General features: G+C 37.4%; 1 protein-coding gene across 1 annotated transcript in view; it reads left to right on the plus strand.

Annotated features, from left to right (window-relative positions):
• Positions 1-12,468: 12,468 nt before the first annotated feature.
• The window catches only part of LOC136707274 (immunoglobulin superfamily member 1-like), a 75,596-nt gene continuing 75,192 nt past the window's right edge, over positions 12,469-12,872 (plus strand). Inside the window, exon 1 of the mRNA XM_066681254.1 lies at positions 12,469-12,499. Within this exon, the coding sequence (XP_066537351.1) occupies positions 12,469-12,499 (31 nt within the window). The remainder of the gene's footprint in view (positions 12,500-12,872) is intronic.

Genomic DNA, 12,872 nt, shown 5'->3' on the forward strand with positions numbered 1-12,872 from the left:
CATCGTATCAACAAGGGTTTTCAGTGTATCGCAATTATATCGTATCGGTGGCAGTGTATCGAGATGCAAATCGAATCGACCTTAGTGGTGAAGATATACATCCTTACTGTATATGTTCGTCAGTGAAGCTCAAATATTACAAGTCGACAGTCAATGTATCAAATTAATGTTTAAAGTCTCTGCTTTTCATTGCTTTAATAACCCCACTCGAAAAATAAGTATTTTGGTCCAAATATACTTTGCCAGGAAATTGTTATGAAAAATATCAACGTCAACATGTACATATACATCAGTCAAACAGGAAGACTCTCGGGATCACAAAGATACGCCATTATAAATGTAGGACTAAGAAATTAAAGCCGAAAGAAAAAACTTCAGGTTTGTTCCTCACCAAAAACAAAAGCGTGGCCTCTCGAAGCCTGAAGAGCCCAGAGACTCACTCACAAACAAAACTGGGCACTCATTGTTTGGAACCAGAATGTTTGTCATTCTCTGCTAGTGTGAAATCAGTGCAGTGACAGCATGAGTGAACTCTCATCACTGGGGGTGAGACGATAAAATCACCAGGGATATTAAACCTCCCTCAGCCAGCTTGTTTTTTTTTTTCCACTGCACCTTAAAATGGCTCTGGAGTTATACTGTGTTTTTACACTGAAAAGGTACATGTCAATACAATTCCAGGGCTTTTTACACATTACTTTTCAGTGTAAAAACAGTATAAACTGGTAAATGAACAAACGTTGACAACAGTTCTTTCGTGCTCTCACTAAACTGCAGTGTGAAACCAACACTTACCAAGTCAGTTGTTTACAACATAAAAAATAAAATAAAATAAAATAAAAACTACGTATTGCTCAGAGACTTTTTTTTTTTCATCTGCGGTGGAGGATGTAGCTATTTCTTTCTCCTGAATGTTTGGTACTGTACTTGTTGCATGGACAATACTGTGTCTTGTCTCTTGTGGAAGGCAAATCACATTGGGGTAGGCCAAAGTTTCCACAGAGTGGGACTAACATGCACTTGTGGCTGTCCCAGCAATGAATGAAACAATACAATGGTTTTGTGGCTTCATTCTCTGCTCAAGACACCTTTATCTCACAATTTCACTGCATTTAATTTAGCGGTTTGCTGCTGAATGTTTGAAATGTCTGATATTGCAGCTTTCTTGCCTTGAGAAATGCTTTCTCTATTGAAATTGGTGTTTCCAGTTGATTCTGTCCTGACTGGCTCCTGTAGAGTCCGCTTCTCCACATTTTTTACAATTGCTGGTGTTGTCCAACCATTATTTACACTTTGTAGCTTTTCATTGTATCACCTGCTGCACCCATTTTGAATTAATTCAGGTCTTAATCACTGATAAAATATACTGTATGTGCCTGCATATGGTAACAAAGGCAAAGTGTGAGTTTTTTTCTCTTGAAATTAGTCCCACCCACTGAAAATCAAATTGTGATTGGTTGATTACAGTGTCACTTTAAAATTATGTTTTGGCCTCAAACTAATGAATGTGGAAACATAAATGATGTGCTTCCATTCCTTTTTGTTCTACTGAAAAGAAGGTAAAATAGTTCATTATATTTTTAAATTTTATACCAGGTTAGAGACAGAGACACACACTCTTCCTTATTTAAATAGCCCCACCCCTTCTGAAAGCAAATAGAGCCTGAGGTGGAGCAGTTGGTAAACTAGTCTAGAATCACAGCTCTGCTCCCGATGGATCCCTCCTCAGTATCTTGCATTCAATAGGTACATACACTCATTAGTCCTTCATTTTTTAGTGAGACAGAAGGTTTTTATTAAAACACACATGTATAGGTTGTGAAAAGTTAACAGGGGGAAAATGGGTTCCATAACAACATTGACATGCAGTTACCATTTCTGCTGTATGATGTGCAGCAGTAAACTCATTAGGGTCTGTGATATTAACTGTACAGATGGGCTGCTGTTTCTCCAGAAAGGACAGAGTACCATACGTTTCTGTTTCAGCAGCTTTGGATAAATTCAAATCTACTGCTTCATAAAGAAAGCTTAATTTGAAACTCATGCCAGTGGATTTTTGTATAAAAATGTCTGAATTGACAGTTATTGAAGAGCAAAATTTGATTGATGAAATATGGGTAAAACTATGAAATACACACACAGCTACAGATACATAACATTTCTCATTACGATTTGAAGTGGGCATTTTTTATCATATCATGTTACACATTATAACACAAGGTAAACAAATCTTTTTCCATTATTTTTGATAGCACCAGTACAAGGCTGTGGTACGAGTTTGTGGTAAGTGGAATGTTTTGCTAAAAAGAACATTCTAGTCACAGTGAAAAGTAATATGAATCTAATTCTGATTAACTTACAATGGCACAATTATTACAGTGACATTATTAGTGGTGTTAATTAGGCATGAAGTGTTGTGGTGCAGTACAAGACTATTGTCACATCCTGGCCCAGTCCTGTCTGTTTTCCCCGCCATGTGCTCTCTCAGCACATGGCTCTGACTGCTTTTGTCCATGTCTCCGCCCTTGTCCCGCCTTTGTTCCACCTCCTTGTCCGTACTCCTCGTTATCTGTTTCAGGTGTGTCTCGTCTGTAAGATGTATTTAAGTTCCCTTGTGTCATTTTCTTGTATTGGTCATTTGTTTCGTTCCTATTCCAAGTCATGTTTGCGTTCTAATTCCTAGTCAGTTGTTCCTTGTTTTCGTTTCCTCGTTTCATGTTGTTGTTTCGAGTCTGTTCATTTATCAGTCATCGTGCTTGCCCTCAAGTCTGTTTGTGTTTGTTTTGTTATTTTGGTTTAAATAAACATCTGTATTGTAGCGTGTGCGTCCGCCTCCGTCAGTCCGCCCTTCGCCTGACAACTATACTGTATTGTGTAGTACATGGGTTACCAGTCTTTTTCACAAAGGGCCAGTGTAACTGCAGGTTTTAATTCAAATTAAGCAGGAACACACCTAATGCTACTTGTCGGATCAACTATTCTCCTCTAAACAGTGTACTCCTGTTTGGTTGGAATGAAAATCTGTAGTCACACCGGCTCTTTGTGAAAAAGATTGGTGACCCCTTGTGTAGTACAAAATGTGCTTCATTTTAATTTTATTTTTCTTCAGTAAACACAGATTTTACCAGTTTTTTTTTTTTTTTAAATAAAAACAAAAACAACAACAACAAAAAAGCCACATTTCACAACAGTCATTAAATAACACTTGTAAATCGCAAAGAATATTAATTAGAGTACATAGCATATCTGTCACAGTTGGAGGGAGACAAGGTTGATGTACATGCAAGGAATCAATTTTATTACAAAACAAAATCAAACAACAAACAGAAAACAAATACGAACTGGAATATATTAAAAGAGAAAACGACCATGAACCGGTGTAGACAAATGTAAAACACCAAGACACTGAAACACTGAGCTACACACATCTACACCCACAAGATCAGACAAGGGGGCACTCAAACAAGGGACTATATATAAACAACGAGAACACCTGGAAGAGATAAAGAGAGGGCAGGGCAACAAAGGATGCACAGGTAGAAACACTAACAAGACGGCAGAGCTAAGGCAGAGACAAAGGACCAAAACAAACAGAGCCATGTGCTAAAAGAGCACATGGCAGAGAAACAGACAAACAGAATAGGAAAGAACGAGAGAGGTGTGACAATAGCGTGCCTTAATGCTTGAATCTACGTCTAGAACATCCAGTGATGGTCGTCTCAGATTCACCAGCCACTGCCTCAGTCTCTCAGTGTCCTGGTCACCTGCAGGAAAACAATGTAAAAGTGTACATTAATGTAAACATTTTTGATCAATAATGTGATCTTCTGGAATAGCAAGAGACACAAACACATTGGGATAACAACTGTAGCTTTGTGCTATCATGGACTTAATGTAACATGTGTATTTATTCATTCATTTATTCATTCATTCATCGTCTGTAACCTCTTATCCATATCATGGTCAGGGTGGGTCTAGAGCCTATACGGAGTAATGGGGGCAAGTCAGGAACACACCCTGGACTGGGCACCAGTCCATCACAGGGTACAACACACTGACCCAGTCACTCACGCCTACCGACACTTTTGAGCAGCCAGTCCATCTACCAACAGTGTGTGACACTTGTGCCGCTGTGCTGCTCTAAATTGTTATGGCAATGTCCGTATTGTGTATTTCCTATTGACACATTAATGCATTTGAAAGTGTACACTTCCTTGTCCAGTTCTGTTTTTTTTAGGTCTGGCTAAACTATTAAAATATGCTAATCATGATCTCAAATTTGTCTCTATTCCAATAATGTAGCCTGTGTCACAGTGGTACAAATGATAAAATGAATAAAATCACATGAAAATCACATCTGAAAATGTCTCCATTACTTCTGTTCAGAGCTTAAATACTTTCACCTGGAGACATTTGACTCAGGCTTCAAATGACTTCAGATTGGACAGAGTAAATATCGAAAGATAACCTTGTCTATTAGTTGAGATGATATGAAAATGGAACTCTTTTATTTACCATGCTTACAACAAGAGCAGTATGAGGCAAAAAATGTACAGGGGCGAACACATGAACTTGTACGTGTGATGTTACAGGGTTTATTTTTTTACTGTAGATTCACAAAAACTATATTACAACATGATTTACAGTTTCGTCAAATTACAGTCCATTAGTTCAGCTCTATTTGCAGAAATTGAAGATACTCCAACTAGTTTACCTCTCAAGCTACTGCAAGACGCATGCACAGCTGGTGGTAAAAAAATTAGCTGTCTGGCTAAGCAATAAGTACACTTATATATAACACTACTGTACTATACTATAACAACTGCATTTAATAAACAGAATGGATGCAATGCAGGTCTGACAGAATGGGGTGGGTCCTGCATGTGGTCTCACAATGGCCAAGACCGTCAATCACTTTTCTAAGTGTAACCCTGTATTCTTTTAACAGAAAAAAAAGACTTTTAAGACTTGATTTCTGGGTAAATTTAAATGTGCCTATATTAGAATAAGGGAATCTAACTAATGGAATTGTACACTAGAGATAGTTTAGAGGGGAAAAATGGGACTGAAAGGATGCTTTGCCATAGAAAATAAATGGGGAAATGTGGAGCTACACATCATATTACTGCATCCAGCAGAGGAACAGGCTTCACTTTTGAGAGACATTGTGCACTCTGTCTTGGGTCAGACAGAGCGTTAGGTTCCCATTCTAGAACTTGAGGGCCCGACCAATAGGAAAGATAGTTTATCCACCTATATTCTGCCTAGATACCACACAAACAAAAGGCCTGATTGGGTTTATTTTGCTGCTTCAAAAGTAATTCTTCAATGCCCTGCCAAACTTTAACAATTACAAACTCAACTGATACAACAGTGACTGATTAAAATATATATTATATGGAATGAAATTATACTATAAATTACAAACTTATTTATTTATGTACTTACATTCTGGAGGCATAGAAACCCATAAGAGTTCCCTTTTTGCCCAGAATAGCTTTCTTCTGCTAGATTAACATTTGACTCTAACTGGACATGTGAAATGCTAAAATTATATACATTCAATAATGCAAATGAACTTTCTCATTAATCTAGAGTAGGAAACCTGAGGCACAGATGCTAAGCTAATTATATTTAGAAAACCCTGCAGTACTTAAGGCAAATGTAAATGGACGATTCATACTTGATTCTATTAATTAATTCTGCAGACGTCTGCTTAAAATATGTTCATTTTTTGGTTTCAGTGTAATTTTATTTCTCTCAGTTCCTCTTTAGCAGGATGTAGGAAATTTTTTGGTAGAAATAATTGCGCAGTCAAAAGTCAGTCAGGTGAGACTTTGCCTTTGTCAGTGAATGTTTCAATATGTAAAAATACAGATGTACATATAGTGGCATATTATTAAACAGAAAAGAAAGGGACCAAACAGAGTCAGAGAGTAAGTGATTGGCCAGTACAAACCATCTACTGATTTATATTTCACATGTTGAAACGTAGGATGGAGTCAGATGTAAAGAAGACTGTGATTAAGTTTGTCAGGAGATTTGTTGTGAATACCAGTTCTAAACTAATGTTCTTTTAAACTAAGTTTTAAGGAAAGCTTCACTGTTTCTGAAATTCTAGATTTTATCATCACTAAAGACCTCTGAATCTCTGAAGAGAGGTTAAATCCTTTATCTGATCAGAAAATAAATGGGTAGATATGGAGTTTCACAGCAGTTGACTCTTTTGATGAAGGTCCACGGCTCACGAGTAAATTCATCATCAGACCATTAAATCAGTGCATGTTAACATTTCATATTTAAAAGTAAACAAACACCCCTGGCACATAGTGTCATATCATACATCATATCATATCATATCTGTAGGGTAACATTTGATTTTCCCTCACTGACTGTGGAACAGAAGCTTGATTTGGGCCAGACATTGTTTGCTTAAAATCAAACTGAAACATAGATGTAGCTGTGAAATAAGCTGTATTTGTATTTTTCTCACTATGAAACATTCAAGCATTCTTTATTTCTACTGTAATGAAACGTTATGCGTAGGACTGCACATTCAGTCATAAATACATTTGCGGATAGATCTTGAAGCTGAAGTGAAAGTCAGACTAGAAACTGTTCTATTTATGGCACTAATGGAAGGAAATATGAAACTAACTGAGGGTTTGTATCAATGTCCCAGTCATGACCAGGAACATTCATTTTTTATTCATTCATTATCTGTAACCACTTATCCAGTTCAGGGTCGCGGTGGGTCCAGAGCCTACCTGGAATCATTGGGCACAAGGCGGGAATACACCCTGGAGGGGGCGCCAGTCCTTCACAGGGCAACACAGACACACACACACTCACACCTACGGACACTTTTGAGTCGCCAATCCACCTGCATCGTGTGTTTTTGGACTGTGGGAGGAAACCGGAGCACCCGGAGGAAACCCACGCAGACACGTGGAGAACACATCAACTCCTCACAGACAATCACCCGGAGCAGGAATTAAACCCACAACCTCCAGGCCCCTGGAGCTGTGTGACTGCGACACTAACCTGCTGCGCCACCGTGCCGCCCTATGACCAGGAACATGCACATGAATAATCTGGAGACCTTCCACTGCATTTATACATCAAGCCTGTTTTTTCACTTGTGTATGTGCTTTTGTTTATTCCTGGCATAGACATATTTAACACATTCCATATGTTTAAATACTCTTCTGTGTGAAGGTCTTTGCTGGTGAAATATAGTGTAGTTTAGAACAGAATAACCATAATTTTTGGAGCTCTACAGTAGATCTGAATCCAGATTTCCTTTGTCTTGGCAGTTCACACATCTTTAGTGTGAAACAACAGGTTCTTGAAACAACCCAGATTTACATTTGAATATCAGTGATGTTATTAGTGAGATCCATGTGATTCATTTTAAACAAACATCTATGATATAAAAAAATAATCAACAGGGCTGTAGTCCCAGTATCAGTTTGCTCTGGATCATGGCAGAAAGCTTGTGTCAGGGTGTGTTTCTCTTTTTAGCATAAAGTAATCTGTTTTATTTGGTACAGTCCATAATCTCAGTCTTTTGATGCATACACACCACAAATGAGAAAAACTACTTGCCATCACTCACGCCGCTTTCAGCTCTTTCGCTGAGCTCCTTTATCACTGACAGCTGGCGGGCTGAGAATTTTCCCACTGAGAAGAAATGCTTAAAGGACTACACAGCTCTGATGAGTTAAATTATTTTTACCCATTTAATTTTTTTGTGCATTGTACACAGTTAAAGGAACACTACTTAAAATTTGGTATGTTTGCTTCTGGGCTGCCCCTTCCCCCTCAAAGTCCCATTTGTTTGTGTAGTGTGAGTGTGCTCTGATTAAGGAGGTTGGCCCAGGCACAGTTCAGTTCAACTCGAGCAGTGATTAAACTGGGCCCAGTGTTAGTACACCCTAAAACTTACATAGTGCTGTTTCTGCAGAGCTGAGCCTGGTGTATCTATGACAGAGGCTCTATTATTGGATTGTGGAGAATCATTTAGATTTTGAAGCTGTCATTCACTCTCACTTTAAAAGGCTAAAATATTATGTTAATGGTCGTCATTATGGAAGGGTCATTTCTGTCTACAACACTTTGCTTCTCGTTTCATTTAGGGCACAAGAGACAATGTTCTCAGGGATTGTGCAAGATGGAAACAACTATGAAAGCTTACAAGCTCGCACTTTCTGTGGATTTATTTTAACAATTGACCAATCACAGGCTTTGTCCATGGAGTTCACCCGTTAGCCCCATGTGCAGCATGAAGAGTGAGGTTTCTGCATGACGTCTGTGTTGATTTATTTTCTCCACAATCTGGACAGACTCTTTACAGAAGCAAGGTGAAAGTTGTCACTGGAAGAACGATGATGAGACCTTTAGGAAGAGTGTCCAATCAGGACATGTGTCTGTTAGAGCTGCATGTTACATGTTGTTTGACTTGTTACATTTTGTATTAAACTGAAGCTGTTTTTATGTATTGCACACCTTCATCTTCTTGTTATGTTCTCATTCTCCTACATTCTCTTCAGAGCCTCCAGTAGAGAGGTTACACAGCTCGTCAGCTGACGAATAAATAGGCCATAGTGTTAGCATGTAGTGGTTTTGAAGCACAGCAAGGATGAGAGGTGTAGGAGTAATGGTGGGGCAGAAGTGGTGGGACCAGGGTATGAAGGGGTACACTGAGGGACAGTTTGAGAAGGACGAGGATAACAGTGATATAAACAGTAAAGAGTGTGGGGAGAATAACGTGAGATCTGTGACCATCTCAGGCTGGTAATGTTAAGATGTTAGTGTATTCTTCAAGAATTAAATTGAGAAACAAATGCCAACTAAACAAAGTCAAATCCACATTTTTGTTCTAGATTTTTATGTTGTTACCATTCTGCATTGCCTTTTTTAAACAGACGTTGTATCTCTGTGAGTGAAAATGTTTTACTCTTGGTGTCGATGCGGTTGTGATCTTTTTCAGTTCCGCTTTGTGGGTTTGAAAAGTGGAGGAGGGGACGAAGAGCTAAAAGGCCTCTTGCTCTATTCATGACGTCATACATTTAGATTAGAGCAGAAATACAGATGTGCACACATTCACACATATCAAAACCTCTACAGCTTATTAATGAGAATAAAGCAACATCAGCAAAGCTAGAGTAGCACTAAGTGCTGTCAAAACCAACAGTGAGTTGATCCAGAAAACTGGTAGAAATCAGTATTATCTTGTATCAGTGCTGTCCTATGTGCTCCTCATATCGACACACAGACGCTAGCATACACACACTGAATTCCTCACACAGAGCTGCACCCATGCCTTCACCATGCACAATAAGCATAACCCCTACAAACAGCTCTGACAATATAAAGTAAACTTTTCATGAAGTTATCTCAGCACAGCAAGCTCAGGAGGACAGAGAAAATGTGAAATGGCCAAACAAAATATGATCCAATCAGAATGATCTGTGGTTCTTGGGGTAGAACTCCCAAGAAGGTTTCTCGATGTAGCCAGTAGCTCAACACAGTTTATGAACAACACATACATGATCCTGTTTCTGATATTTATTATCAGAATAATATTATCAGATATTTTGATATAATCAGATATAAAAAAGTTTCCTACACAAACCACACACACACATTAATAATTTATTTGTTACACTGTTATTTTGACTTCAGGAAGTAACTCACACATTCACTGGCCAACAGGAAACCAGCTCTTAAGAGCTCAGCTGAACTGATCTCACTCATTTTAAAAATAGTCAAACTTCAAAGAGTGTTATTCTTGTGTGTTTTAAAAAGCTGCAAAAGCAATAAAATGAGCTTGGAGCTCTGAAACAGACCCACTGTTGATTAGTGGTCCAAACAAGAAGTTAACTCCTTATATCTTTAAGCCATGACTCTGAGCTTCTTGTGTCTACAACCATTGTTCATTTACTTACAGACAGTGGATGTAGCAATGACCATGTTACCCTGGGTATGAGGACACTACAGATGAGGGCAGTTTCACTCTCAGACCAGTATTCACAGAGAGAAGCCTTTAAACTAGGGCTATTAATCAATTAAAAAAACTGTTTTATTAAAAATATATATTTATATTAGTAGAGCCGGTTGATAAAAAAAATATAATCACAACAATGAAGTTAACAATATTACAACTTCATTGTATTTGTGGGAGGGAGATAAATGTGTGATATTCATGAAATCCTGGAAAGAGAAAACTGTTATTTTTATTATATAACTTTTATATACCCTTTATTATAATATCTCAGTTTTGATGATTATTGAAATAGATTCTCTTTTTCTGTTGCGTAATATTTCAGACTGAGCCTTATTGGATGCAGAAGCTTTAACTCTCTATAGCATGGTATATGAAATAATGAAGTAAGAAAAGCACACATTTTGTTACCTTCCATAGAAACAATTATAATAGTAATGTAAAAAAAATAATGATAATAGGGGGTCGATTTAAGTATGTTACTTGCAACAAGATAATAAATTGAAAATGTGCATTTTACTAAAAAAATGTTTTTATTTTATAGTAAATCACATTTAATTAAAGAATTGATTAAACAACTACATTTAAAAGAGCATTTTTACTGACAAAATACAGTTAGTATCAGGTGTTATTTTAGTGGAGAGTTGTTAAGTAAAAACAACAATGTGCAAGAAAAGAATATCAGTTTTATTCATTCACTGTCAGTCCAGTCTTTAGGCTAATGAATCCAACAATACACAAAACCAAATTTTTATTGTTCATAACATTGCTGTAAAGTACTGAAGAACAAAGACTGAATTTATGAACTGTGTGTGTGGAGACACACACCCACTGAGCTTACAAAGCTACAGCATCAACATAACTTTTGCCTATGCACAGATGAGTACAAACTCAAAAAATACCATACATTTAGTTCTTTAACATCAAAAAGCAGCCATATACTGACAATTATTTCAGTATTTCTTATTCTGCCATCTGTGTGGCATATTGCTATACCGTAAAAATTTAAAGCAATAAGTCATGACGACCTATTTTTGTCATTACACTGGCGACGTCATAATGACCCAGAGCAATAGCTGGCCTGTGGACCAGGAAGCTGGACTGTACTGACAGTGAATGAGTAAAATTGATATTCTTTTCTTGTGCATTGTTGCTTGTAGGTAACAACCCTCCACTAAAACTACAGCTGATACTAACTGTATTATTTTGTCAGTAAAAATACTCTTTTAAATGTAGCTGTTTAATCAGTTCTTTCATTAAATGTGATTTGCTATAAAATAAAAACATCTTTTTTTAGTGAAATGCAGTTTCAATTTATTACCCTTATGGCATCTTGTTGCGCCCAAGTAACATACTTATATCAACCCCCTATTATCATTATTTTTTTACATTACTATTATAATTGTTCATTGTGGTCTATGGAAGGTAACAAAATGTGTGCAAATATTTACTACTCTGATAGAAGTTAAATTACTTTTTGTCCTTACAAGTGTTTCACATACCACTTCTGGAACATTGATTAGATATAGTAACTTCAGCCAGAGGAAATATTTTCCATCCATACATTTTTTTTAATGAGGAAATTGCCTGTTGTGTACAAGATGCCTCTTTAGAACCTTAAAGTTCTCTTTATGAACACAGAAAAATATGTATTTAATGGACACTGGGAAGACAATCAGTTTTATAAGTGAACTTGGACAACAACATCTTTTATGTAGTAATGCAAATCAGGGCAGTAATGGACACCGTGTTTATAGTCATGAGTTTGCACTGATTTTTGTAACGGTATGAATAAACAAACATGCTCCAAATTTAATATTGAAAATATCCTGTTTCTTTGTTTGGTCAGTAGAAATGCAGTCTGTAGTTACAGCAAGAACAGTGAGGTAAAGTTGCTGATCCCTTTGCACTTAACACTTGTGAGCTAAACATGGCATATCTTCACGCTTTAAACTCTAACAGTGTCAGCAACGTCTTTACATCTCATACAAAAATGGCAACAGCTTTTCTTGTACTTCCTCTTTCAAATGTACAGTGCCAAGTGCATGTTTGGACGTGTGCAGAGTCAGAACGCTAGATCAGTCCTGCACTTGAGGATAGTCCTTAAATGGTATCAGAGGTTTAAAAGGTTTCATGTGAAATATTTGGATCACTGCAGACAACTAAGAGCACGTTTTGCACTGTGGGCAAAGACCCTTTAATGTGTGAGTCCCGCTTCTTTCACAGATCACTTTGTGGTCCTTTAAGTGTCTGGAGGAGAACAGTGTGTTCCAGTGAAAACAGTGTCTAATATCAATTAAGCTGATCTCTGCTTCAGCGGGGGTCATTGGCCTAGTGTTGTAGTTGGCAAGTTGGTGTGACACTCTCTCTCTCTCTCTCTCTCTCTCTCTCTCTCTCTCTCTCAGGAAGTGATGATAGTTGAACACAGAGTATTGTTGTCAGTCAGTCGTTATTGGGACAGTATGGAGCTCAGTGCTCTCTCTGTAATTCTCTGTGAGTAAATCTTTTAATATCTTTATTAGAGTGTTGGTGTATGAAGTGGTTTATATTCAGACTGTTTCATGTTTTACATAACATTGACTCAGACTGGATATCTCTGCTGTATTCGGATGGTTGTCCTCACATTTCTACAGTTTCATTGATGTTATGAGAAATGCAGTTCTCTTTGCCATATGCAAAAGGAAGTACACATTGATGATAAATTGGAAGACAATATTAAACATTATTAAAATTGTATTTTCATGCGAACTCATAAGTTGTCAAAATCCTTGGCCCAGTTCAATAACTTGTAATATTACAGCACCACCATGTTTGTTGTACGCACTGGTTGATGAAATAAGCAAAAAGCCTAATGAACTGGTGATTG

The sequence above is a fragment of the Hoplias malabaricus genome, chromosome 9 (assembly GCF_029633855.1).
Source record: "Hoplias malabaricus isolate fHopMal1 chromosome 9, fHopMal1.hap1, whole genome shotgun sequence".
Taxonomy (NCBI): domain Eukaryota; kingdom Metazoa; phylum Chordata; class Actinopteri; order Characiformes; family Erythrinidae; genus Hoplias; species Hoplias malabaricus.